The 26517-nt window shown below is 47.6% G+C and overlaps 1 protein-coding gene across 1 annotated transcript in view; it reads right to left on the bottom strand.

Annotated features, from left to right (window-relative positions):
- Nucleotides 1-26517, bottom strand: part of KIF21A (kinesin family member 21A) — a 443437-nt gene that overhangs the window by 9345 nt on the left and 407575 nt on the right. Inside the window, 2 exon segments of the mRNA XM_029617139.1 lie at nucleotides 7072-7242; nucleotides 7620-7737. Of these exon segments, the coding sequence (XP_029472999.1) occupies nucleotides 7072-7242; nucleotides 7620-7737 (289 nt within the window).

The following is a 26517-nucleotide window of genomic DNA, read 5'->3' as shown; positions in this document are numbered from 1 at the left end:
AGGGGAGAGGAAGGGATGAGTGGGAGGAAGGTAGTGATAGGGAGGGAAAGGGTGGTGGGAGATGCTTGTGTAGGGAGGGAAAGGTATGGGGCGAGATGCTTGTGGAGGGGGCATGGAGTGGATGGTGCGAATTGGGCGGGTTATGTGTCGGGTGGGAAAGCTTTTAAAAATAGCCATGTTTTGAGGTGTTTTTTGAAGACTTGCAGTGAAGGTTCGTTTCTGAGACAGGTGGGGAGGGTGTTCCATAAGGTGGGGCCCGCTATTGTTATGGCTCGTTTGCGGGTGACGTTGAGGTGTGCAGCTTTGAGATTGGGGACGGCTAGGAGTCCAGTGTTGGTGGATCTGAGAGTTCTTTGAGTAGGGTAAGGTTGTATTCCGTTGTTTAGCCAGTCCATTTTGTTGTTGTTTATTTTTTTGTGCATGAGGGTGAGGGTTTTATACTGGATTCTTTGTGTAATGGGTAGCCAGTGGAGTTCTTTGAGCGTGGGTGTGATGTGAGGGGATTTTTTGTTGTTAGAGATGATTCTGGCGGCAGCGTTCTGTAGAACTTGGAGGGGTTTGATGTGTATTTCTGGTAGTCCGAGGAGGAGGGAGTTGCAGTAGTCGAGTCTTGACAAGATAATTGATTGGAGGACTGTTCTGAAATCGTGCTCTTGGAGAAGGGGTTTGAGTTTTTTTAATGTCTGCAGTTTGAAGAATCCATCTTTGATTGTATTGGAGATGTGTCGTTTAAAGTTGAGTTGGCTGTCAATTGTTACGCCTAGGTTTCTTGTGGACGGCGTGAGTGAGGTTTGTGAGATTTGTGGCACTCCCGGGTTGATTGAGTTTCCTGGGTGGTCAGAGGGGGTGCACTTGAGTGGATAGGAGGGATGGTCATCGTGGATGTGAATGATTTCTGTTTTGGCTTGGTTGAGACATAGTGATAATTGAGATAGTAAATGGGATAAGTTTGAGCTGAGTTTGTTCCATTTTTCCATAGTGAGTTGAATGGAGTTGTTTATGGGGAGTAATATTTGTATGTCGTCTGCATAGACAAAGTAGGTGAGGTTTGCCTCTGATAGGTATTTGCATAGTGGGATGAGATATATGTTGAAGAGGGTTGATGATAGGGAAGAACCTTGTGGGACTCCATGAGTGAGGGGCACTTGTGAGGATTCAGATGAGTTCATCTTGACGATGTAAGATCTGTTTGAGAGGTAGGATTTGAACCACTTGATTGTGGTGTCTTGGAGACCAATTTCTTTAAGTCTGGTGAGGAGTGTTCTGTGATTGATGGTGTCGAAGGCGGCTGATATATCAAGAAGTATCAGGAGGAACGATTTGCCTTTGTCGCGGCCTTTGAGGATGGTATCGGTGAGGGAGAGGAGGAGGGTTTCAGTGCTGAAGAGTTTTCTGAAACCATGTTGTGCAGGCTGAAGAACATTAAAGGTTTCAAGGTGGTCTGTGAGTTGATTGTTGACTGTTTTTTCGATGATTTTTGCTAGGAATGGGAGGTTGGAGACTGGTCTGTAGTTTGCTGGGTCGGATTTGTCGAGTTGAGGCTTTTTGATGATTGGTTTGATGATGGCGTTTTTGAGTTTTTCTGGGAAGATTCCTTGTTCTAGGGATAGGTTGATGATGTAGGTTATTGGTTTGACAATAATCTCTCTGATGAGTTTTAGGGTTTTGATGGGGATGGGGTCTAAGGGATGGGATGCAGGGTTGGTTTTTCTGATGATAGGTTCAATTTCTGTGGTAGCAACAGGAGTGAATTGTGACCATGAGTGGATAGGAGGGGGGGGGTGTCAATTAAGTCATTGTGGGTTTGCGGAATCTTGGCAATGATGTTGTTGACTTTATCCTTGAAGAAATGTGCTAGTTTTTCACTGGAGATGTTGCTGGGGTTTGGCGTATTGTCATTTTGGATGGGGTTGGTAAGGTCTTTGACATAGGCGAAGAGGGTCCTTGGGTTAAATTGGTAATCGTGAATTCTTGATGTGTGGAAATTACGCTTTGCTGTGTTAAGGTCAGTTGTATAGTTGTGTAGTAGTGTTCTGTATTTGTCTTTCAGGTTTGAGGTGGGGGTTCGTCTCCACTGTTTCTCAGTCTGTCTCAGTGTTCGCTTTGAGGTTTTCAGTTCTGGGGTGTACCAAGGTGCTCTTTGCTTTGTGGATTGTTTTATTTCCTTTTTTATCATGGGGCATAATGTATTGGCTATGTCTGCGTTGATAGATATCCAGGAGTTTGTGGCTGTGTTGGCGTCATTTAAGTTGATTGTTTTTAGTGCCTCAGGTAACAGTTTGGTGATGTCTTCACTGGAGCATGGTTTGGTGAATTCGATGATTCGGTTGTTTGTTTGTAGTGGGATTGATTGGAGTTGAAGCTTGGCTTGGATGAGGCTGTGATCAGACCATGGGGTGGGGGTTGTAGATGGTGGTTCAGTTGCAGATATTTTGTTGTTTATGAATATTAAGTCCAGGGTGTGTCCTGATTTTTGGGTGGGTGAGTTGATGATTTGGGTGAATCCGATGGCAGACATGGTGGATAGGAGCAGTTCGCTTGTGGGGGATGGAGGGTGGGTGTCGATGTGGAGGTTAAAGTCTCCTAGTATTATAGCTGGTTCTTGTAAGTTTATGTGGGTTGTGATGGATTCAATCAGGGGGGAAAGGTTGTGCTGTAGGCAACCAGGAGGTGCATATAGGAGGAGAATTTGGAGATGTTTTGATTTGAATAGGTTGGTCTCGATAGGGGGTGGTAAGTTTAGGGAGTGGGAAGAGAATTTAAGTTTTTTGTGAGCTAGGAATAGTAGGCCACCTCCCTTTCTTTTGTTTCTGGGTATGGAGAAAATATTGTATGTGTTTTTGGGCAGTTGATTGAGTAGGACTGTGTCAGAATGTTTCAGCCAAGATTCGGTTATACAGAATATGTCTGGTTGGTCATCTGTGAGTATGTCATGGATGATTGGGATTTTTTTGGTGATTGACTGTGCATTAATGAGGAGTAGAGTAATGAGTGTGATTGTGGTATAGGGTATGTTAGGGTTGGGGTGAATTTTGGTGAGACGTCTAGTGGTGGGTGTGGATTTAGGAGGGTGGTGGTTGTTGTGGCGATGGGTTAGTTTGGGGATGTATTGGGCTGAGGCCATTGTGTGAGTTTTGTGTGAGAAGGTTGTTGCTTGGTTGCTGAGTGGGGAGTGAATGGTGGTAGGGGTTGTTAGGTTGTTTGGGAGTTGGATGATTACTTTTCAGAGATTCATATGTTGAGTGTTGGGAAGAATATAATGGGGCTGGTAGTTGTTGAGGGCTGTGGGGGGGGTTGTAGGGGAGGAACATTGAAGACAGAGGAGCATACGGGAGTACACAAAGGGAGTGCACGAAGGAGCGCACAAAGGAGCAGGCTCCTTTGGCGTGCTCCTTCGGCGCGCGGCGCCTGGAAGACTGCTATATTTATAATTAGAGGGTTAATCAGGGTTGTCCCCTGATTGGCTGTGCGTTGGCAGCGTGTCCCTCGGAGGCGGAGGAAGGTCGGCCGATGACGTCAGCGCTTCCCGGAGGAAGGCAGGGGCTGCCTCGTGGTCGGGGTCGGAGGCGGTCGTGGGTAAGTGTGAATTAAGTAGGCCTTACCCCGGCGGGTCTCCGGCGCCGACCGCGCAGGCCCTGCACCGCTCCAAGTCGTCTTCTCCCCTCGGCAGCGTCCGGGTGAAAGGGGCTCAGTCCGGGCGTCTCTCGGGTTTAAAGGCCAATCAGGGCTGTCCCCTGATTGGCTGTGCGTCGGCAGCGTGTCCCTCGGAGGGACACGCTGGGACAATTATCTGGTTTGCGAAACACCGGCCGCTGTCGGGTCTTAAACAACTATTGCAGATACGGGTACAGACAGACTATTTAAAACTATTATATTTAACTTGCTTTAATGCATCAGAAGGTACTTCTATAAACTTTCACCGCATATGAGGATAAGACCGGTCGGCTCTGCTGCATGCATTGTCAATGTCAGGCTTGCTGTTGCAGTTTCCTTTCCAAAAATTTGTTTGCGAATAATATTGATGGCGTTGGCAATCTGCTATTTAACATATAGAGTCCTTTTGTTGTTGTATTGTCAAAACGCTGCCAACATCAGGCACATGAAGTTGTGATTAGCAGGGAACTTTCATACCATTTCAAGCTGCTTGGGCTGCCTTTAAGCCAGGTTTTGACCAGTTTGTTGTCTTGAGTTTTATTTATAAAATTTTTATTACACTGATCTACAAATCTCAATGGATTACAATAAAAACATAAATAAATATAGAAGTCATATCATTAAGACAAATAATACAAGCAAACAAAAAAAACATAAAACCACAAATACCAAAATATAATCAACAAAACAATATACAATTTGACTGCCTAGAAACAGCATGACCCTGCAAAACTGTTACTAGGTACAGGTACAACACCAACAGTCCCAGGCCCCTAGCAAGGAATTCAAAGAGAAGGATGGCCATTAGAGAAGGTCAAAACAAACAAGTGAGCCTTTAAAGGTTTCTTAAAATGCAGTAAATCCCCTTCCATTTAAAGAGATTATAGAAGGTCATTCCAGAGAACAGGTCCTGCATTGCTAAAGATTCGTGTGTGAGACTTCTGTAGCCTAACATCCTTTAATGAAGTAACTGATAATAATTGTTTAGAAGAAGGGCACAAAGTACATGAAGGACAATACACTTTCAGCCCAGCAATCAAGCAATTTGGTAAACGACCATGAAAAATTAAAAAAAAAAAAAAGAATTAAATGAGAATCTTAAACCTGATATGCCAGGTGATGAGGCTTTGAAGTCTAATGCTCACAGGGACAAACATGAGGATAAAACCTCTTTGGTGGAAAAAGCTTGTCTCCTTGATAAACCACGAATACCTCCGGGCTGTGCAAGATAGATCGTAAGTATTAGCCATAAGGGTCTGAAGTGCGGAACAGTGGTCCTTCATAAGATCCATTGCTTCTTTAACCTTCTCTCCAAAGAGATTCTCACAGCTGCAAGGGATATCAGTGACTCTATCATGAACATCCTCTCGGAAGAAAGCATTCTGAAAAAACTTTCTGCCGAAAAGTTCCAGTCATGTCCTTTGATTTCTTGGTCTTTGTCATCATGGATTCAATTACTGTAGACCAATGTAGCAACTGGGTCTTATTGAATCCTGCAGCTTCTTGGAAGTAATACCTTGTGCCACCTTATATACAGGAAGGACAGCGAATGGTATCTTCCATATCTGTTTCTGAATACCCTATTAAAGCTGATGGATGGGCACTGCTACTTAGGGGCACTGAGAGACTTAAAACAAAAAATAAATGCCCTGGGTTCTCTTTCTACTTTCAACTTCAGGGGATGACCTTAGCCATCTCCTAAACAAAGGAAGGGAAGGATAGGATAGATCCTCTGGTGAGGATTGACTTTTGGCCTGTGGCAGAGAAGAATTTGATAGGAAGCCTTCAGACTCCTGATCAGAGTCAAATCCTCATACCCAAAAGAGAGCTCTCAGGACTCGAGATTCAGGATTACCAAAATCTTAGAAAGCACTGGCCCTATATTCTTAGTTTTAGAAAGTTATTCCTGAGGCTGTTTTGGCCTCAGGGCTAAGCCACAGGGAAGACTTCCCTCTGTGAGGCCAAATCACTGTGGCTGGACATGAACAGCCTCTGCTTGATGAGCTGGTCTCAGTGCCAAAGCCACCTTGCCCAATGCTAGGGCACAGGTCTCAAAGATCACCTCTATCTGCAAGACAATCAAAGCCAAAGCACTTGATGCAGACGTCCTAGCTTGATTAAGGTGCTGAGATAAGGCCTTAAGGATCCTTCTGTCCAATTACTGCTCAAATATTACAGATGCCAAATCTGGTGACACAGTAGGAGAGGAGACATCCTCCAGGTCAATCAGAGGACATGTGATTAACATGTGGCCTTCACAGCTTGGAAGCTGAGCTTATCAAGAGATGAAGCTGCTTTGGAGTAAATATGGCTGCTGCCATTGTCTCCAAGCTCTTGGGCTCAAACATCAAGTGAGAGGAATGGCACTTTCACTTCAATGCCTTCAAACATTGTTGTAGCCCTTCAAGGTTGAGCCTGATATAGAGAAATCTTTCTCCTTTAAGTGGGATGAGCAGTATGGCTCCTGGATGACTTCTTAGGCCTCAGCTCTGAGGCAGCCAAATCGACCCCGCTGCACTAAATGGCAGCTAGTAGATGGTGCTGCTCCATTGATGTAAATACCTTCAGCAGCAGTGATGCCATTTTGAACAATGACTGTGTTCAAAAGATGTCCAGCAGCTTCAATCTTTGTAGCTTGACAGCTCTAGGTGACATCTTAGTACAGATGCCACAACTAGAGACATCATACTCAAGCCCGAAACACCAAATACAATCTCTATGATGATCCTTCTTGGACAGGCACCACTTGAAGCTGCTGGCTTGCTTCTCTGACAGTGTGAGAAAAACAGATGCTGCAAAATCAAACAAAATTTTTACAGTGGTAAAAAGGCGGCCAAATGGAGCAGCCAAAAACTCGCTGGGATGAAAAAACTCCAGCAGTGTTGACACTGAAAAGAAAGAAAACTTAAAAATTGGTAGAAAATCTAATTAAGGACCTATGATAGATAACTGGGGAAACCTGCATCATAAAAAAGGGAAGAAATTTGCTTGGAGCAGCACTAAGCCATGAAGAAGAACTGGCAATGATACAAGCTATAAAGATGTCTCTTTCTGAGAACTGAGCTCATGAAAACAGACTGAAGGGGCTTGTATTGGGGCTGCTACAGGGGAACTTCCATGCATGCTCAGAAAAGCATTCTATATGTTTCTAAGCTTAGATATTTTAAACATTCAGCATCATCAGATTGCACTGTCCACTTAACCTTCTGATAGATGAATATTTTCTCTAAATGCCTAGCAGATTTGTCATTAATAGGGTATAACAGTTTCTACCTCACCATCCTAGAAGTGGAACACAGTCCCAAACAGTTTAGATTTCTATGAAACAGTAACAGTACTAACAGACCATCATCAAGCACTGCTACTTGACAAACTTTTTCCAGCCATATTCACAAGATCATCAAGTTTACACAATACCTGAAGAAGATCTTTTCGAGCGAGATCCCATTTCTTTATTCCATTATCTCTAGATCCACTAAAAAGGTTGTCCCCTGAGATTGTAAGTGCTTCAATACCATCATAATGAGGGGGCACAAAGCAGTGTGTAGGGCTTACAGTTCCAAGGGCTCCCTCTGTTACATCAAACATCTGAAAGAATAATGAATTACTATATGTAAGTTGTATCATAACGAGAATCTAATCCAAACTACAATAAAAAATTGTAATTACTACTATAAAGCCATAGAACGTTTCAGCTGATGATTATGTCAAGTAAACCAAATTCAGGAGAGGAAAATAAATCTAATCTGAGGTGGAAGTTCAACTGGACAATTATTCTTACCAAAACTGTAATAGATTTAGTGTAGCTTTAATGTTGTAATTAATCATAAAGGCTATCTCACAGAAAACTTAAGCCCGAACTTAGCCAGATAAACCCCTTAAGGCCTCCAAACGTATATGCTGGTACATTTTAAATGAGAAAAAAAAAATTAAACAACATCTGTTGCCACTTACAGTCAATTTACCTTTATATAGTGATCTTTTGAGCCAGTAATGATGAGATCTTGCCCGTTGGAAATTTGGTCTACAGTAAGACACATAACAGGGCCCAGATGACCTGTCAATTTTCCAGTGGACTGAAACCTTTTTAAAAAGTGAGAGAAATTATAATTTGCACATTTCTAAGTTAAAGTTACAGGAATTTTGTTTCAAACCTGAAAAAAGACAATAAATTTTAACAGCTCAGAAGTTCACGCACCAACCAAGTTTATAAAACAAAATAGTACAAAGAAAGCGATGTGCTAATAAATTCCATGAAAACATTCAAGACTCTCAAAATTTAAACTGCATCCCATTTCTGCTCAAATCCTACATAAACAGGCTTCCTGTAAGGCTAGTAAATGAGATTAATGTCCTTTTCTTTAGGAGTCAGATGAGTCCACAACAAGTGGGTTATGCATTCTTACCAGCAGATGGAGATGGAGTAAACTGACATCACAGTATATAACCTTCTCTAGTGACATCAGCCTGCCAGAATTCTATTCAAAAGCAACTGTGGACAGACTAGCAAAAAACTGATTAACCATTTCAATACGCAACCAACAGGCAACAGTGAGCTCAGACAAGAATGTAATAACACTAGTCTAGGGACTGGACTAACACCAGTAAATCCCTGTAACACGTAGCCACGCAGGACTATAACACAATCATTTGGCAGCCAAGGGAGGAAAGTTGGATTCATCTGACTGTCCTAAAGAAAAGGTAAGGTAAAGTAGCAATTTCTCATTTCTTAGCGTCCAGTCAGATGACTCCAGAACAAGTGGGATGTAACCAAGCTACTCGCTTATAGGACTGGAGACTGCCCACGGTCCAGACAAAGCCGCACGTGCAAAGGCCGCTTCCTCCCAGACCTGCACATCCAGATAATACCTGGAGAAGGTGTGTAAGGAGGACCACGTCATAGCTTGCCAAATGTTAAAGGGGACAACAATCTAACCTGCCAATGACACTGCCTGAGCCCTAGTGGAATGAGCCCTAACCTGATTAGGAAATGGCTTCCCGGAATCCAAGTACACAGCTGTGACTACCTACTTAAGCCAGTGAGCAAATGTAGCCTGCAAGGCTGGCTCTCCCTGTCTAGAACAGCCGTGAAGGACAAACAGATGGTCTGACTTCCACAAGGGTTCCGTAACCTTGAGATATCTAACAATATGTTTCTCGACATCAAAGGGTCGCAACAATTGATATTCCGCTACACCTCGCTCTCTGCCTTAGGACGGCAGGGAGAAGGACTGATTCAAGAGAAACTCAGTGACCTTTGTTGTGTACTGTTCCTTCCTTTGGGAGAGGTAACAGTGGTGGGGCCACTTGGCAATAGTGATCATAATATGATCAAATTTGAATTAATGACTGGAAGGGGGACAGTAAGCAAATCCATGGCTCTCATGCTAAACGTTCAAAAGGGAAACTTTTATAAAATGAGAAAAATAGTTAGAAAAAAACTGAAAGTAGCAGCTACAAAGGTAAAAAGTGTGCCAGAGGCGTGGTCATTGTTAAAAAAAATTCCACCTTTCTTAATGTGTGGAATACATCTGGATTGTCCTAGAAGCACAATCCAGATGTATTCCACACATTAAGAAAGGTGGAAAGAAGGCAAAACGATTACCAGCATGGTGGAAAGGGGAGGTGAAAGAAGCTATTTTAGCCAAAAGATCTTCATTCAAAAATTGGAAGAAGGATCCAACAGAAGAAAATAGGATAATGCATAAGCGTGGCAAGTTAAATGTAAGACATCGATAAGACAGGCTAAGAGAGAATTTGAAAAGAAGTTGGCCATAGAGGCAAAACTCAACAGTAAAAACTTTTTAAAATATATCCGAAGCAGAAAGACTGTGAGGGAGTCAGTTGGACCGTTAGATGATTGAGGGGTTCAAGGGGCATTTAGAGAAGATAAAGCCATCGTGGAAAGATTAAATGATTTCTTTGCTTCGGTGTTTACTGAAGAGGATGTTGGGGAGGTACCCGTACCGGAGAAGGTTTTCATTGGTAATGATTCAGATGGACTGAACCAAGTCACGGTGAACCTAGATGATGTGGTAGACCTGATTGACAAACTGAAGAATAGTAAACCACCTGGACCAGTTGGTATACACCCAAGGGTTCTGAAGGAACTAAAAAATGAAAGTTCAGACCTATTAGTAAAAATTTGTAACCTATCATTAAAATCATCCATTGTACCTGAAGGCTGGAGAGTGGCTAATGTAACCCCAATATTTAAAAAGGGCTCTAAGGGCAATCCGGGAAACTACAGACCAGTTAGCCTGACTTCAGTGCCAGGAAAAATAGTGGAAAGTGTTCTAAATATCAAAGTCACAGAACATATAGAAAGACATGGTTTAATGGAACAAAGTCAGCATGGCTTTACCCAAGGCAAATCTTGCCTCACAAATCTGCTTCACTTTTTTGAAGGAGTTAATAAACATGTAGATAAAGGTGAACTGGTAGATGCAGTATATTTGGATTTTCAAAAGGCGTTTGACAAAGTTCCTCATGAGAGGCTTCTAGGAAAAGTAAAAAGTCATGGGATAGGTGGTGATGTCCTTTCGTGGATTACAAATTGGCTAAAAGACAGAAAATAGATTAGGATTAAATGGACAATTTTCTCAGTGGAAGGAAGTGGGCAGTGGAGTGCCTCAGGGATCTGTATTGGGACACATACTTTTCAATATATTTATAAATGATCTGGAAATAAATATGACGAGTGAGGTAATCAAATTTGCAGATGATACAAAATTGTTCAGAGTAGTTAAATCACAAGCAGATTGTGATAAATTGCAGGAAGACCTTGTGAGACTGGAAAATTGGGCATCGAAATAGCAGATGAAATTTAATGTGGATAAGTGCAAGGTGATGCATTAGGGAAAAATAACCCATGCTATAGTTACACAATGTTAGGTTACATATTAGGAGCTACCACCCAAGAAAAAGATCTAGGTGTCACAGTGGATAACACATTGAAATCATCGGTTCAGTGTGCTGCGGCAGTCAAAAAAAGCAAACAGAATGTTGGGAATTATTAGAAAGGGAATGGTGAAAAAAACGGAAAATGTCATAATCCTCTGTATCGCTCCATGGTGAGACCACACCTTGAATACTGTGTACAATTCTGGTCGCCACATCTCAAAAAAGATATAGTTGCAATGAAGAAGGTACAGAGAAGGGCAACCAAAATGATAAAGGGGATGGAACAGCTCCCCTGTGAGGAAAGGCTGTAGAGGTTAGGGCTGTTCAGCTTGGAGAAGAGAAGGCTGAGGGGGGATATGATAGAGGTGTTTAAAATCATGAGAGGTCTAGAATGGGTAAATGTGAATCGGTTATTTACGCTTTCGGATAATAGAAAGACTAGGGGGCACTCCATGAAGTTAGCATGTGCCACATTTAAAACTAATCAGAGAAAGTTTTTTTTCACTCAATGCACAATTAAACTCTGGAATTTGTTGCCAGAGGATGTGGTTAGTGCAGTTAGTGTAACTGTGTTTAAAAAAGGATTGGATACGTTCTTGGAGGAGAAGTCCATTACCTGCTATTAAGTTGACTTAGAAAATAGCCACTGCTATTACTAGCAACAGTAAGATGGAATAGACTTAGTTTTTGGGTACTTGCCAGGTTCTTATGGCCTGGATTGGCCACTGTTGGAAACAGGATGCTGGGCTTGATGGACCCTTGATCTGACCCAGTATGGCATGTTCTTATATTCTTCTTGACAGGCATTAATATCATCCAGTAAGATTTTCTAGTCCATATTAATAATTGGTCTTGTACTTATAGCCCACACCCTTCAAATAGTTTGGGGTGGATTACAATCAAACATATAATAATAATAAAAATACAATTAAGATATAATGTAAAAGACAGAGACCAAATAAAAACAAACTCAAAGATATACAAGATGGCAAAAATATTGTATGATCATAAGCTGCAAAAATGGTAGGATTAAATGGTCAAGTTTTCACAGTGGAAAAAGGTAAACAGTGGAGTGCCCCAGGGAACTGTACTTGGACTGGTGCTTTAATATATTTATAAATGATCTGGAAAGGAGTACAATAAGTGAGGTGATCAAGTTTGCAGATGACAAAATTATGCAGGTTCTAGAAACTTTGACTGGCACACTGAGCATGTCCAGCATGCCACTATCCACAAGTCCATGCAGGGTCCGTCTTCAGTCTCTTCTTTTCCGCAGAGCTGTTATCTCGCAGTTGTGGAGCTCATGCTTTTTTTCCCCCCCTTCGGAAAGCTTTTTTCTTGCTCCGGGTTCCTCTCCATTCCTCTCGGACTTAGTTAGCTGGCAGTGCGGTAAGTTTTTGCCTTCTGTGCGGTCGATTCCCGGTAGTAACATCCTCCAGTGTCCACCAGTCATTGAACACTTGTGACCTTTTCATCATGACGTCATCGGGTTTTCGGTGTCCTCACACTACGTCCCTTAAGGATCCACACGAGGTGTGTATCGTTTGCCTGGGGGCATCACACGATGTCTGTGGCTGTCGTTTTTGCGACCAGATGACCTCTAAAGGTCGGCACGACCACCTGGACAAGATGTAGAAGCTGTTCAGATCCAGGAAGTCCAAGTCTTCAATCTCAGGGGCATAGACACTGAAGGGGCTCAGAGAGCTGATGGATACCGATCCCTAGTTGTCCACCCCTCTTCCGGGACCTCCAGTGGAGAGGGGTGCCAGAGAATGGCCTTCCTGGCTTCCTCTCACTCAAGGACTTCAGGATTGTCTCCTTCATCTTCGGTGCTGGGGAAAGATTGGGCTGAGCACCAGTCTCCGTCCTCGCACAGTGCCGGGGCTCAGGTTGGCACAGGAGTCTGCTGTGATGCCCCCGAAGTGCCTCCATGGTAAGGAGGTATCGCCCTCCATCGAGGCTGAGTTTCCAAGGCGTCCCCCATTAATCCCAGGGCCGATTCCCCTTGGGGCCCCTCGAAGAGGAGCTTGAATGCAGGGTGTAATTGGCAGTTGTTCGAGCCCTGCAGGGCATCGAGACGCCGGCCCCACCAGTACCGGAGCCTGCCCTTTCGATGTTGGCATTGCTGCTGGAGCATCTTTTCATTCTGCTCAGTGTTCTCCCCACGCAGCCGATGCCAGTGCCCAGGGTGCCATCAAAGCCCCAGCGGCTTCCTCCTGATGCCATCCCCATTGTGAGGTCTTCCGAGGAGGGGCATTTGAAGCCAGAGGGGGCAGTCAAAGCCCTTGTTTCCATGGCTAGCATTACCCAATCCAGCTCCTTCGGGACCCTCAATACCATCTGTGCCCAAGCTGTTGGGCCTGCGAAGGTCTTCTCCATGGGCGTTTCCGGGCGATCTTAGCGATGATGATGCCCCTTATGACCTGTGAGGGGATGCTTCCAAGTCTTCTTCTGATGATTCCGGTGACATTCCCTTGGACCCGTCTCCTCCAAAGGAGGTCCTTCTACCGCCAGAGGAAATACTATCCTCCCACTTTTTGCCCCTGGGCTCAGTGGGTTGGCTCTAGGGGGTTGCTCTAGACAGCAGCGGATACCCAAACCTCAGCCGGTGCCCCAGACCAGTCCCGCTATGGGGTTTTGACTGGCTGCGAGAGAGCGTAAGCCAACCGCCCATACCCTCGACACAGGACCCCCTCCAGTTGAGGGCTGACTGTGGTTCTTCCTGGACCGTTGGCCCAGCGTTACATTGGACCAGTGGGTTCTGTCCATTGTGCGTTGAGAGTACCGGCTAAACTTTCTGTATGTCCCTCCAGATTCTCCCCCGTCCCCTCTTGGGGTCAGTCCTCGCATCAGAAAATACTGTTGGTGGAGCTTGCCATGGCCAGGGCCATCAAACCCGTTTCACTGAATCAGTGGGGGCAGGGGTTCTACTCCCGATATTTCCTGATTCCAAAGAGAACAGGGGGACTCCGCCCTATTCTAGACTTGAGAGCCTTGAACAAGTTTCTAAAAAGAGAGACGTTCAAGATGGTTTCTCTGGGCACCCTGATTCCTCTCCTACAAAGAGATTGGCTTGGTTCCCTCAATCTAAAAGATGCCTACATCCACATAGAGATCTTCCATGCTCACAGGAAGTATCTGTGCTTTGTGGTCGGCGAGCAGCATTTTCAGTACAGTGTTGCCGTTCGGCCTAGCCTCTGCCCCACGTGTCTTCACCAAGTGCCTGACCATGAAGGGTGTGTCCCTCTGAGGTTGGGGGTGCATGTGTTCCCCCTACCTGGATGATTGGCTCGTCAAGAGTCCCACCCAGGAGGGAGTGGTACTGACTCTGCACTTGACTGTTCGGGTGTTAAGGTCCCTGGGGTTTATCATCAACTACCCAAAGTCTCATCTCTACCCATTGCCTCAGCTGGACTTCATTGGCGCCAGGTTGGACATGGCTCAGGGCTAAGCGTATCTTCCCCACGAATGGGCACTCAGGTTGATGTCCACTGCGGGAGTGGTCCACCAGAGCCAGCAGGTCTCAGTACCCATTTACTGTAACTCTTGGGACATATGGCCGCGACCATCCATGTTACTTCCTTAGCTCACTTGCATATGCGTAGAGTTCAATTGTCCTTGCAGGCCACACAGGACCTCCAAGCCCGCATCCGGGTTACTCCACCTCTCCAGTACTATCTGTCTGGGTGAGAGAGTCTGACCAACTTGGAGGAGGGGGTGCCTTTTCAAAGTCCCCCTGCCCAGATTGTGCTTACTACGGATGCGTCCAACCTGGGGAGGGTGCCCATGTGGAGGGGCTCTGCACCCAGAACTTGTAGTCCACCCAGGAAGCACAATGTCAAATCAACTTCCTGGAGCTCCGGTACGTGCTCTGGGCGTTCAGGGATTAGCTGATCAAAAAGGTGGTTCTGATCCAGACCAACAACCAGGTGGCAATGATATATGTCACAAACAGGGAGGTACAAGGTCGTTCTTCCTGTGCAAAGAAGCCTTTCAGATTTAGTCTTGGGGTCTGTTGCAGGGTATGGTGCTTCGAATCATGTACCTGGCCAGGACAGAGAATGTGGTGGCAAACAGGCTGAGTCGAGCCTTCCGGCCCCACGAGTGGTTCCTGAAAAAAGAAGTTGTGGATCGGATATTCCGCCTCTGGGGGACCCTGGATGTGGATCTGTTCGCAACCCCCTGCAACAGGTAGTTGGATCAGTTCTGCTCCCTGTCCGGGGGGGGGGGGGGGGGGTGGCAAACCAGACTCAGATGCCTCTGACTGCCATTGGGGCAAGGGCCTTCTGTACACATATCCTGTGCTTCCCCTGGTGATGAAGACTCTCCTGAAGCTCCATCAGGACAGGGGAACTATGATCCTCATAGCCCCCCACTGGCCAAGGCAGATCTGGTTCCCCGATTTTGCGGGATCTCTCCCTCCGGGAACCAATCAATCAATCTGGGGACTTCCCCAGACCTCATCACGTGGGATCGGGGGAGGCTGCTCCATCCCAAACTCCGGGCCTTGTCCCTGACGGCATAGATGTTGAGAGGTTGATTCTGAAGCACCTGATGATGTGCCTCGAGTCCTGGTGGCTTCCAGGCAGCCTTCCACTAGCAAGTCTGATGGCATGAAGTGGAAAAGGTTTTCCATCTGGTGTGAGCACCGCGGCCTGGATCCATTCTCCTGCTCTACATTGAAGTTGCTTGATTAACTCCTGCACCTCTTGGATGCTGGCTTAAAGACCAATTCTGTTAGGGTACACCTGAGTGCGATAGGTGCCTACCACCAGGGTGTGGATGGTTTGCCCATCTCTGTGCAACCCACTGTAGGTCGCTTTATGCGTGGTCTGCTTCAGTTGAAGCCTCCCCTACAGCCTCCTGGGATCTTAATGTGGTGTTGGCTCAGCACATGAAAGCTCCTTTTGAGCAGCTACATATTTGTGACCTTTAAGTAGCTGACCTGGGAGGTCATATTTTTGATCAGAGTGACATCAGCGCACAGAGTCAGTGAGCTTCAGGCCTTCGTGACGTATCCACCCTACATGAAAGTTCTTCCATGATAGGGTTTATGCACAAAACCACCCTAAGTTCCTGCCTAAGGTGATGATGGATTTCCATCTTAACCAGTCAATCGTTCTACCCACCTTTTTTCCCAGGCCTCATTCACACCAGGGTGAATGGGCTTTGCACAGTCTGGATTGCAAGAGAGCCTTAGCCTTCTACTAGGAGTGAATGGCAAGCCATAGGCAATCTACGCAACTCTTCATCTCTTTTGACAAGAATAGATTAGGAGTTGTGGTTAAGCAGACCCTGTCCAACTGGCTGGCATATAGTATCTTCTTCTGCTATACTCAGACGGGACTGCAGCTTGGTGGTCATATCAAGGCTCATTCTATTAGAGCCATGGCAACTTCAGTGTCCCACTTGAGAGCGGTCCCTGTGGACGAGTTCTGCATGGCTGCGATGTGGAGTTCTCGCCACACTTTTGCCTCTCACTCTGTCTGGCCAGGGATGGTTGACGCAATAGCAGCGTCGGCCAGTCTGTCCTCCAGAATCTCTTTCAGCTGTAAAACCCAACTCTTCCTACCAACGGTCCTTTTTTCGAGTTCAGGCTATCTCCCTCTGTTACCAACAGCACCATTGTTGTTGTGCCCGTTGGCACATGGTTAGGTGTCTGTTGGTGGCACATGGTTAGGTGTCTGTTGGTCTTTCTGTCTTCGGGGACAGCCTGTAACTAGGGATTCACCCATGTGTGTAGGTTACCATCCTGCTTGTTCTAGGAGAAATCAGAGTTGCTTAACTGTAACAGGTGTTCTCCTAGGACAGCAAGATGTTAGTCCTCACAAAACCCGCCTGCCACCTGCGGAGTTGGGTTTCGTTATGTTTATGTTATTTTTTCGTAATTCTATGTTACGAGACTGAAGAGGGACCCCATGTAGACACGTGGAAAGTGGCATGCTGTGTATGCTCAGTGTGCCAGTCAACGTTTTAGAAACTTTGACATAAGTTTTCTGTGTCGGGCTCTATCCGATTATGTCACCCATGCGAGAGGACTAACACCCTGCTGTCCTAGGAGAACACCTGTTACCTGTAAGCAACTCTGCTTTCCAAATGGCAGATGAAATTTAATGTGGACAAGTGCAAGATTATGCATTTAGGGAAAAATGACTCTTGTTGTAATTACACAATGTTAGGTTCTATCTTAGGAGTTACCACCCAGGAAAGAGATCTAGGCATCATAGTGGATAATACATTGAAATTGTTGGCTCAGTGGTTTTGGCAGTCAATAAAGCAAACAGAATGTTAGGAATTATTAGGAAGGGAATGGCAAATAAAACGGTGGATGTCATAATGCTTCTGTATCGCTCCATGACTGCATCTTGAATATTGTGTGCAATTCTGGTTGCCGCATCCCAAAAATGATATAGTTGCACTGGAGAAAGTGCAGAGAAGGGCGACCAAATTGATAAGGGGCTTGGAATGGCTCCCCTATGAGGAAAGGCTAAAGAAGTTAGGGCTGTTCAGTTTAGAGATGACTTAAGGGGCATATGAAAGAGGTCTACAAAATCATGGAACGACTTTTACTCTCTCAGATAATAAAAGGACTAGGGAGCACGCCATGAAGTTAGCTAGTAGCTCATCTAAAACAAATTGAAGAAAATTATTTCACTCAGCACATAGTTAAGCTCTGGAATTCATTGCCAGAGGATATGGTTATGGCAATTAGTGTAACTGGGTTTAAAAAAGGTTTGGATAAGTTCCTAGAGAAAAAAATCCATAAACTACTATTAATTAATAAGCAACAGTAGCTTGAGATTTATTTAATGTTTGGGTACTTGCCAAGTACTTGTGACTTGGATTGGCCACTGTAAGAAACAGGATGCTGGTCTTGATGGACCCTTGATCTGACCCAGTATGACATATCTTTTGTTCTATATGTTCTTACATTGGATCCCTGTATGCAATAAGTATTAATCTGTAAGCTCAAAAGCTTGCTTAAATAAGAACATTTTCCATGCTTGCTTGAACATATTTGCATCTGTGATGGCCCTGCTATGGAGAAGGTGCACTCGCATGTTTCTCAGGATAGGGCATTCAGTTACTCGTTTCCAGTTTTCAGTAGATTTAGGATTGAGATTTAACGGCTCCTAATGTCTCCTTTAAACAAAACAACAAACCAGGCCTGACCATCAAAGTATTTTTCCCAAATCTATGCCTATGGAAAAATAATTTGAAAACAGGCCCCAGTGTGACTCTTGAGCATTTAATGTGATGGTACATTTCTGTTTATGCTCAGGAAGGCCTAACCTAAAAGCAGTCAGTAATTTGGAAATTATTTTTGTGAGGAAGTAAAGTCATAATCTGTAACTGAGTGTTTGCCAAAAGGAATCGCAATGATCCTGGGAGCAGGCTGAGATGTCTCTGGCTAATGATGAATGCTGCCTCCTATCCTTGTGAAGACTAGTTATGCAGTTTGCTTTCCCCATGACAACAAGCATGACATCATTGAGAAAAGCCAGATGCAACCTATTCCCTATGAGGCCGAAATCTAAAAAAAAACCAAAACAAAAACCTGAGAGCCTAAATGTAGGCACCTAAGATCAGTGAACAGGTGTCTAACCTTAGACACTAAAACTGAGCTCCGCTGTTCATTCTACTAACTTTTTAGGCCCCTAGCAATAAGCACTGAGTGCCTAACTTCATTACCCCAACCTAACCCATCCCCTGGCCCTGCACAATTTTTAGGAGCTTAAATTTAGGAGCTCAGATAAGAAAACTTTTCAATTTACCAGATCTAGACACCTAGTCCCTTAAGCTGGGTGCCTAGATCTTCTGAATATTGGCAACTTGGCATTTAGTTGTTACCACTGCGAATTGGGCTTACCCTGCAAAACACCGGAGGAGCACGAAGCAGGAGCGACGTCACTGTCGCACGACACTGGCCAACCCACGCGGCACCTTGGCTCCGTCCCCTCGGCATGCCTCCCGACTGTCCCCGTGCTAACGCAGGAAAAAGGCTATTTAAACCCAGCCTCCAGATACAAACTTTGCCTTGGCTATAGGCTTGCTTGTGCTGGTGCTGTCTCTCTGCTGGATTTGCCATTGACTAGGTCCCGGATTGCCATGGATTCCTCTTGCCTGCTGCCTGCCTTTGACCCGGACTGGACTTTGGACTTCTCTTGCTTGCTGCCTACCTATGACCTGGGTTGGATTGATATCCTTACCCTCCTCGCCGGCATCCAACCTTGGCTTGGGCTCAGGTAAGGCTGTCTTTCTATCATTGGTTTCACATAAACATAACACTAGTTATGGCTCACTAGCAATGGGTAAACTCAGCTTCCTAACTATGCGAAAAGACAATGGCTGGCAGTGCATGTGATGCATTTACTGTTATCACAGGACTCCATTCCTTACTGCTGATAATGCATGCTATTATGGGCCATTGACAAATGATTACAACAGTTTTATCCTTCCTATACCAGCTTCTTTCAGATACAGTAATCAGAATAGATCCTGTTCAAACCAATTAGAACCAGATTCCACTGCAATATTTGTACAGAATAGGTTTTACTACAAATAAATTGTTTACTTATTATATCAATAATAAGACAAACAGAAAAACAATGGAGAAGAACCCTAACGCCCGAACTAAAAGACAAATACAGAAAAATTCTTCACATCTACACATCCAACCTCAACAGAGCAAAACAGAATTTCTATACAAAAAACATCCACGAATACCAATTCAACCCTAGGACACTTTTCTCCTACGTTGCAGACCTAACCAACCCAAACCAGAATGCTACAACCCAAGACGTCCCCACCATCTCCAGCAAAACCCTAGTGCGCTTCTTCAAAGACAAGGTCTCCAACATCATCGACAAGTCAACAGTGACCTACCAGAACCACCCTCTCACAACACCACGTGGTCACATTTTGAACCCGTCGCAACCACTGAAATTGAATCCCTCAATCAAAAGACTAAACCCGCCACACATCCACTGGACCCCATACCCATCAAAACCTTAAAACTCGTCACCAAGCTCATCTCCAGACCAATACCCGATATAATCAACTTATCCCTCGAGCAAGGCATCTTCCCCGACAAGCTCAAAAATGCAGTAGTCAAACCCATCCTCAAAAAACTGCAATTCGACAAATCTGAACCAGCAAACTACAAGCCAGTCTCCAACCTCCCATTCATAGCCAAGATCCTAGAAAAAACAGTCAACAATCAATTCAAGGATCACCTCGAAAACCAGAACATCCTACCAGCATAAAGGAAAATTAGTTTCTTACCTGATAATTTTCGTTCCTGTAGTACCAAGGATCAGTCCAGGACACCTGGGTTGTGACTCCGCACCAGTAGATGGAGACAGACTAAAACTTGTGGGCGGAGCCATATATGCCCCTGTGCCAGTCACAGCCCCTCAGTCATACGTAATGTCAAAGTAGAACACAACCAGAGAACTAAACTATCTATAAACCGCTAATAGAACGGGGAAAGAAACACCCCTCCTGGAAACGGACTCTCCAACCGAGAGAGCTAAACAAGCGGAACAGAATAATTCAGAACAAGAGCGGACTCTCCATTACTTCAGCGCAGCACTGCGGGCGGGATCCTGGACTGATCCTTGGTACTACAGGAACGAAAATTATCAGGTAAGAAACTAATTTTCCTTTCCCTGTACGTACCAGGATCAGTCCAGGACACCTGGGATGTACCAGAGCAAACCTAACGAGGGTGGGAAGCAGAGAGTCCCGCTCGGAGTACCCTCTCTCCAAACCCTCCGGAATCGGTAGCCCGGACATCCAACCGGTAATGCCTGATAAAGGTATGTAATGACTTCCAGGTAGCCGCCCTGCAAATCTCTTGAGGCGACACCTGCGAAGCTGCCGCCCAAGACGCCGCTTGAGGACGAGTCGAGTGAGCCCTAAGGCCCGCAGGAAGTGGTTTTCCCCCGTACCAATGGCCTCCTTGAGCCAACGGGCGATCATTGTGCGTGACGCTGCGGCCCCTTTCTTTGGACCAGAGAACAGGACAAACAGATGATCTGTGACCCGAAACGGATTAGTGACCTCCAGATATCGAAGGAGGGATCTCCGCACGTCAAGCTTCCGTAAAACCCTTTCTTCTGGATCGGAGGACTCCCTTCCCGCGAAAGCGGGCAACTCCACCGATTGATTCACGTGAAAAAACGACACAACTTTCGGAAGAAAGGAGGGAACCGTCCACAAAGAAACTCCGGAATCCGAACAACGCAAGAAAGGTTCCCTACAGGACAGGGCCTGTAACTCGGAAACACGCCGTGCCGAGGCAATCGCTACCAAGAACGCCGTTTTTAAAGTGAGATCCTTAAGAGTTGCGCGTTTCAAGGGCTCAAACGGCGCCGTGCAGAGAGCGGAGAGAATCCAATTGAGGTTCCAAGCCGGACAAGGGAGACGCAATGGAGGGCGAAGGTGCTTAGCACCCCGAAGGGAACGAGAAATATCCGGATGAAGCGCCAGGGACGTACCACGGACCTTACCTCGTAAACAACCAAGCGCCGCTACTTGGACACGTAGAGAACTGCACGCCAGACCTTTGGCCAGACCTGCCTGGAGGAACGCCAGAATGTCGGAGACTGACGCCGAAATGGGGTCCACCCCACGCTGCACGCACCATTCCTCAAAGACCACCCAGACTCGGACATAAGCCAGAGACATCGACTGTTTCCGGGAACGCAGCAACGTAGCCACCACCGCATCTGAGAAACCTTTTCTCTTCAGCCGCGTCCTCTCAAAGCCATGCCGCGAGACAGAAGTGATCCGCATCCTCCAAACAGACAGGGCCCTGACGGAGTAGGCCCGCCATTCCTTGGAGCCGAAGGGGAGCCGCTACCGCCAGCTGGACGAGGTCCGCGAACCACGGCCGGCGCGGCCACTCCGGTGCCACCAAGATCACAGTGGCCGGGTGCAACTCTATGCACCGTAGAATCTTGCCGATCATCGGCCACGGGGGAAACACGTAAAGCAGCACATCCGTCGGCCAGGGAAGCACCAACGCGTCGACGCCTTCTGCCCCCCGTTCTCGACGTCGACTGTAAAATCGCAGGGCCTTCGCGTTGTGCCACGTGGCCATCAGATCCATGTGGGGCACACCCCACGTTTCGCAAATGAGAAGGAACGCTGCGTCCCCCAGCTCCCACTCTCCGGGATCTAGGCGCTGACGGCTGAGAAAATCTGCCTGCACGTTGTCGACTCCCGCAATGTGAGACGTTGCTATGTTGCTGAGATGCAGCTCCGACCAGGCCATCAAGCGCTGAGCCTCCTCCGCTACCTGGGGGCTCCTTGTCCCGCCCTGGCGGTTGAAGTATGCCACGGTGGTCGCATTGTCCGACAACACTCGGACTGCCCTTCCCCGCAGCAACGGCAGAAAAGCTTGCAGGGCCAGACGGACCGCTCTGGTCTCCGGGCGATTGATAGACCACTGGGCTTGTGACACTGACCATAGGCCTTGGACCGAGCTCCCTAGGCAGACCGCTCCCCAACCGGAGAGGCTTGCATCCGTGGTAACCACTATCCAATCGGGCACTAGAAGGGAGATTCCAGAAGACAGATGACTGGGATCCCGCCACCAGAGCAGGCTGGACCTCTCCTCCGAGACCGGCTTCCAGCGGGACATTAAGGACGACTGTAATGGTCGCAGATGAGCGAACGCCCAGGGCACCAGTGCTAGCATTGAAGCCATAGACCCTAGGACCGTAAGGTAGTCGCAGACCCGCGGTTGGCGGAGAGACAATAAGCGCCTCACTTGAGATTGCAGTTTGCATACCCGGTTGTGCGACAGGAACACCTTGCCCTGTTTCGTGTCGAACACCGCTCCCAGATATTCCAAGGTCTGCGTGGGGGCCAGATGACTCTTTTTGAAGTTGACCACCCATCCTAGGGAATGCAGAAGATGGAGGACCCTGGCCACCGCCATCCGACACTGATCCTCGGACTTCGCCCGAATCAACCAATCGTCCAGATAAGGATGGACCAGGAGACCTTCCCGGCGCAACTGCGCTGCCACCACCACCATCACCTTTGTGAATGTACGGGGGGCCGTCGCGAGCCCAAACGGGAGCGCACGAAACTGGTAATGCCATCCCAGAATGCAGAACCTGAGGAAGCTTTGGAACGATGGCTGAATGCCTATGTGAAGATACGCCTCCGTGAGATCCAGGGAGGCCAGGAACTCGCCGGGCAGAACCGCGGCTATGACGGAGCGAATCGTCTCCAGTTTGAAGTGAGGAACGCGAAGGCATCGGTTTACCCCTTTGAGATCCAGAATTGGTCTGGACGTGCCGTCTTTCTTTGGGACGATGAAGTAGATGGAATAACGGCCCTTGCCGTGTTGGCTGACCGGGACGGGGGAAATAGCCCCTAAGCCTTCCAAGCGTCGGATGGTGTCTAGCACCGCCACCTTCTTCTCGGGGGCCTTGCAGGGCGAGACGAGGAACTTGTCCCCTGGAGTGCGAGCAAAATCTAACGCGTAGTCGTGTCTTATCACGTTGAGGACCCACAGGTCCGACGTTACACCGGCCCATCTCTCGAAAAAAGACATCAACCGCGCCCCGACGTTGGGAACGGAGTGCTGGGGCTGCGGCGGGAGATGGGCCGACCACCTTTCATTGTGAAGACTTGGCCCCTGTGATTGCCAGGGGTCCGCCTTGCCGTCCGAAGTGCTTCCCCCGAAAGGAATGCTGTTGCCACTGCGGGGTACGGGAGGAAGAAGACCTGGATCTAGCCTCGGGCAGCCTGAAAACCCTGTTTTCCCCCAGGGACATCATTAAATCGTCTAATTCCTTGCCAAACAGCAACTTACCTTCGAATGGTAGCGCCCCAAGGTGAGCCTTGGAAAAGCCGTCCGCCGCCCAGTTGCGTAGCCACCAGAGGCGACGCGCCGAAACAGCAGCCACCATAGATCTCGCCGAGGTGCGCTGCAGATCGTGGAGCGCATCTGCGCCATAAGCTATCGCCGCTTCCAACTTATCCGCCTGTGCTGCCTCGCCTGCAGAAAGATCCGCATTGGCTTGAAGAACCTGAGCCCAGCGCAAGCTAGCTCGCATCGCGAAAGTCGTGCAGATGGCGGCTCGTACTCCGAGCGCGGAGACCTCGAAAATATTCTTAAGCTGAACTTCCAGCTTCCTGTCCTGAAGATCCCTGAGGGCTGTCGCTCCCGTGACTGGGATGGTGGATCTCTTAGTTACCGCAGAAACCGCTGAATCCACCTTGGGCAGTTTGAGAAGGTCCAGCGCATCCTCCGGGAGCGGGTGAAGCTTGTCCATGGCTTTGCTGACCTTCAGACCCAATTCTGGAGTGTCCCATTCGCGAAACAGGATGTCCGTGAAGAAAAATGAAACGGAAAAGCAACTGCGGGGCCCGTGAGGCCTATCAGGACCGGATCCATGTTCGCCTCCTGCCGAACCACTACCGGAGGGGCCTCTATTCCCCGCTCTTGGAGAATGGCTGGAATTAGGGGCGGCAGTTCCTCCCTGCGAAAGAGCCGGACCACCTTGGGATCGTCTCCCTCCACTGCCTGTGATCCTTTTCCTGCGCCGGACGGAGCCGATCCGTCCGCTGCCACCTCGTCGGCCCCCTTTTGGGGCTCTTCAGTGGAATCAGTGTCCGAACCAGTGGAGGAATCTGAGTCTGCCTCCTGTGGGACGCCACGCGGAGGCCGTTTTGCCTTCGAAGCGCTCGGGGGCACCTCCGCAACCCCCGATGGCCTCTTGGACTTCTTCAGCCGTGGAGCCTTGCGGGATTCCCTCCGGCCGCGCTTGCTCTTCTTATATTTCAGGACTTTGCGCAGCAAGAGCGCAAAGTCCTCTGAAAACGAACCGGAATCGGAAGAAACTTCAGCGGGATTCCCCGGGTCCCCCGAAGGACCCCTCTCCGTCGCAATTCGCTGAGGAGAAAACGCGGGGGGCAGGGCTGCAGGCCCTGCCGTTTCCCGCGCCATTTCGCGGCCCGTGGCCAAAATGGCCGCCGCACCCGCCCTGAGCGGGAAAAGCTCCTGGGGCTTCTCTATCGCGCCCCCCCCCCCCCCCGCTCAGCGGCGCTCGCGCGGGTCGCGACCGAGCCCCCCGAGTCGCCCCGGACGACCCCTCATTGCCCGGGATGCAGGCCGCGCAAAGGCCGTCGCGTGAGAGACGCGCGCGCGCCGAGCCGCAGGCCCAGCAAATCGAACCGCGAGGCATGCCGGCGAAAACGGCGCGAAGACGGGGAGCAACGGCAGGTAAGCAAAATAAAATTAGTGCGAACGGCCTCCCCCCTGTCAGCGGCGCCCCCCCCCCCCGAGAGCGGCGACGCAAAGAAGCAAGAGAGCCGGCTCACAATAAAAAAACACTTTTTTTTTTTTTTTTTACACAAAAAAGCCTGTCGCTGACCAAGGTCCTGGAGCCCTAATCCAGCAGGGGTGAGAAACCGGGCTCCCCGGTGTCACCCCTGACGCTGCTACTTGGAATAGCCGGGTCCTCGACCCTAGCAGCGGCCTCAACCGGGGGAGGGTAGTCCCCTCAGGACCTCTCAACCCCCCTGGGAGGCAGGGCGGACGGGACGTCAGGGACAATTTAGTAAAAGAACCCAAATAAAAACGCCTTATCCTAAACTGGCCTAAAATCAAGAAAAATATAACCAACCCTGAAGGAATACCAGAACCAGGGCAGGAAGGAGCTGTGACCGCACCTGCACCATCTACTGGAGACAGAGTAAGACTGAGGGGCTGTGACTGGCACAGGGGCATATATGGCTCCGCCCACAAGTTTTAGTCTGTCTCCATCTACTGGTGCGGAGTCACAACCCAGGTGTCCTGGACTGATCCTGGTACGTACAGGGAACATGGTTTTAGGAAACTATTCAGCACCGAAACCCTTCTTCTCACCCTCACCAACACCATCCTTAGAGGTCTCGACCAAGGCCACTCCTACCTCTTGATTCTCCTCGACATATCTGCTGCCTTCAACACCATCAATCACAAAACCCTACTAACCAGACTCCAAGAAATTGGCCTACGAGACACTACAATCAAATGGTTTGAGTCATATCTCACAAACAGAATATTCAATATAAAGATAAATACTTCAGAATCCTCCCAGATACCCCTTCCACATGGCATCCCACAGGGATCTTCCCTCTCCTCCACCCTATTTAACATTTACCTCCTCCCGCTTTGCCAGTTCCTCTCGGACTCAAACTAACATACTATGTATACGCGTACAACATACAAATCCTGCTCCCCATAGACAAAACAATCGAAAATACTCTAAAAAACTGGAATCATCTCCTCATAAAAATAACTCTTCTTCTGTCACAACTGTCACTCTGCCTCAACCTAAACAAGACCGAAATCCTACACATATCCAACAACCACTCCTCACCCCTCCCCAACAACTACACACCTAACCCCAAGGGGTCACAACTTACTCATGCTGCAAAAAACCTAGGAGTAACTATTGGTAATGAACTAAACTTTAAACATCACATCTCCGCAATGATCAAGGACGGATTCTTTAAACTGCAAACCCTGAAAAAACTCAAACCCCTTCTTCATGCCCAAGACCACCGAACCGTCCTCCAAACAATACTCTTTTCCAAACTCGACTACTGCAATACTCTACTCCTTGGCCTCCCCGAAGCCACCATCAGACCACTACAGGTACTACAAAACGCCGCCGCTAGATCTATCACAAACATAAAAAAATGTGACCACATCACCCCCACCCTCAAAGAACTACATTGGCTACCCATCAGTCAAAGAATCCAATATAAAACCCTAACCCTCATCCATAAAAAAATGATCAACAATAAGATGGACTGGTTAAACTCTGCCATACTCCCATACACCCCACACAGAAACCTCAGATTTATGGACTCTGGGCTCCTCACCGTTCCCAACTCCAAAACAGCGCATCTCACCTCTACCCAAAAATGAGCCATATCAGTAGCCGG

Source organism: Rhinatrema bivittatum, chromosome 9 (genome assembly GCF_901001135.1).
Source record: "Rhinatrema bivittatum chromosome 9, aRhiBiv1.1, whole genome shotgun sequence".
In the NCBI taxonomy this organism is placed as follows: domain Eukaryota; kingdom Metazoa; phylum Chordata; class Amphibia; order Gymnophiona; family Rhinatrematidae; genus Rhinatrema; species Rhinatrema bivittatum.
Note: the sequence above shows the minus strand (reverse complement) of the source record. Positions and strands in the feature narration are given on the sequence as shown.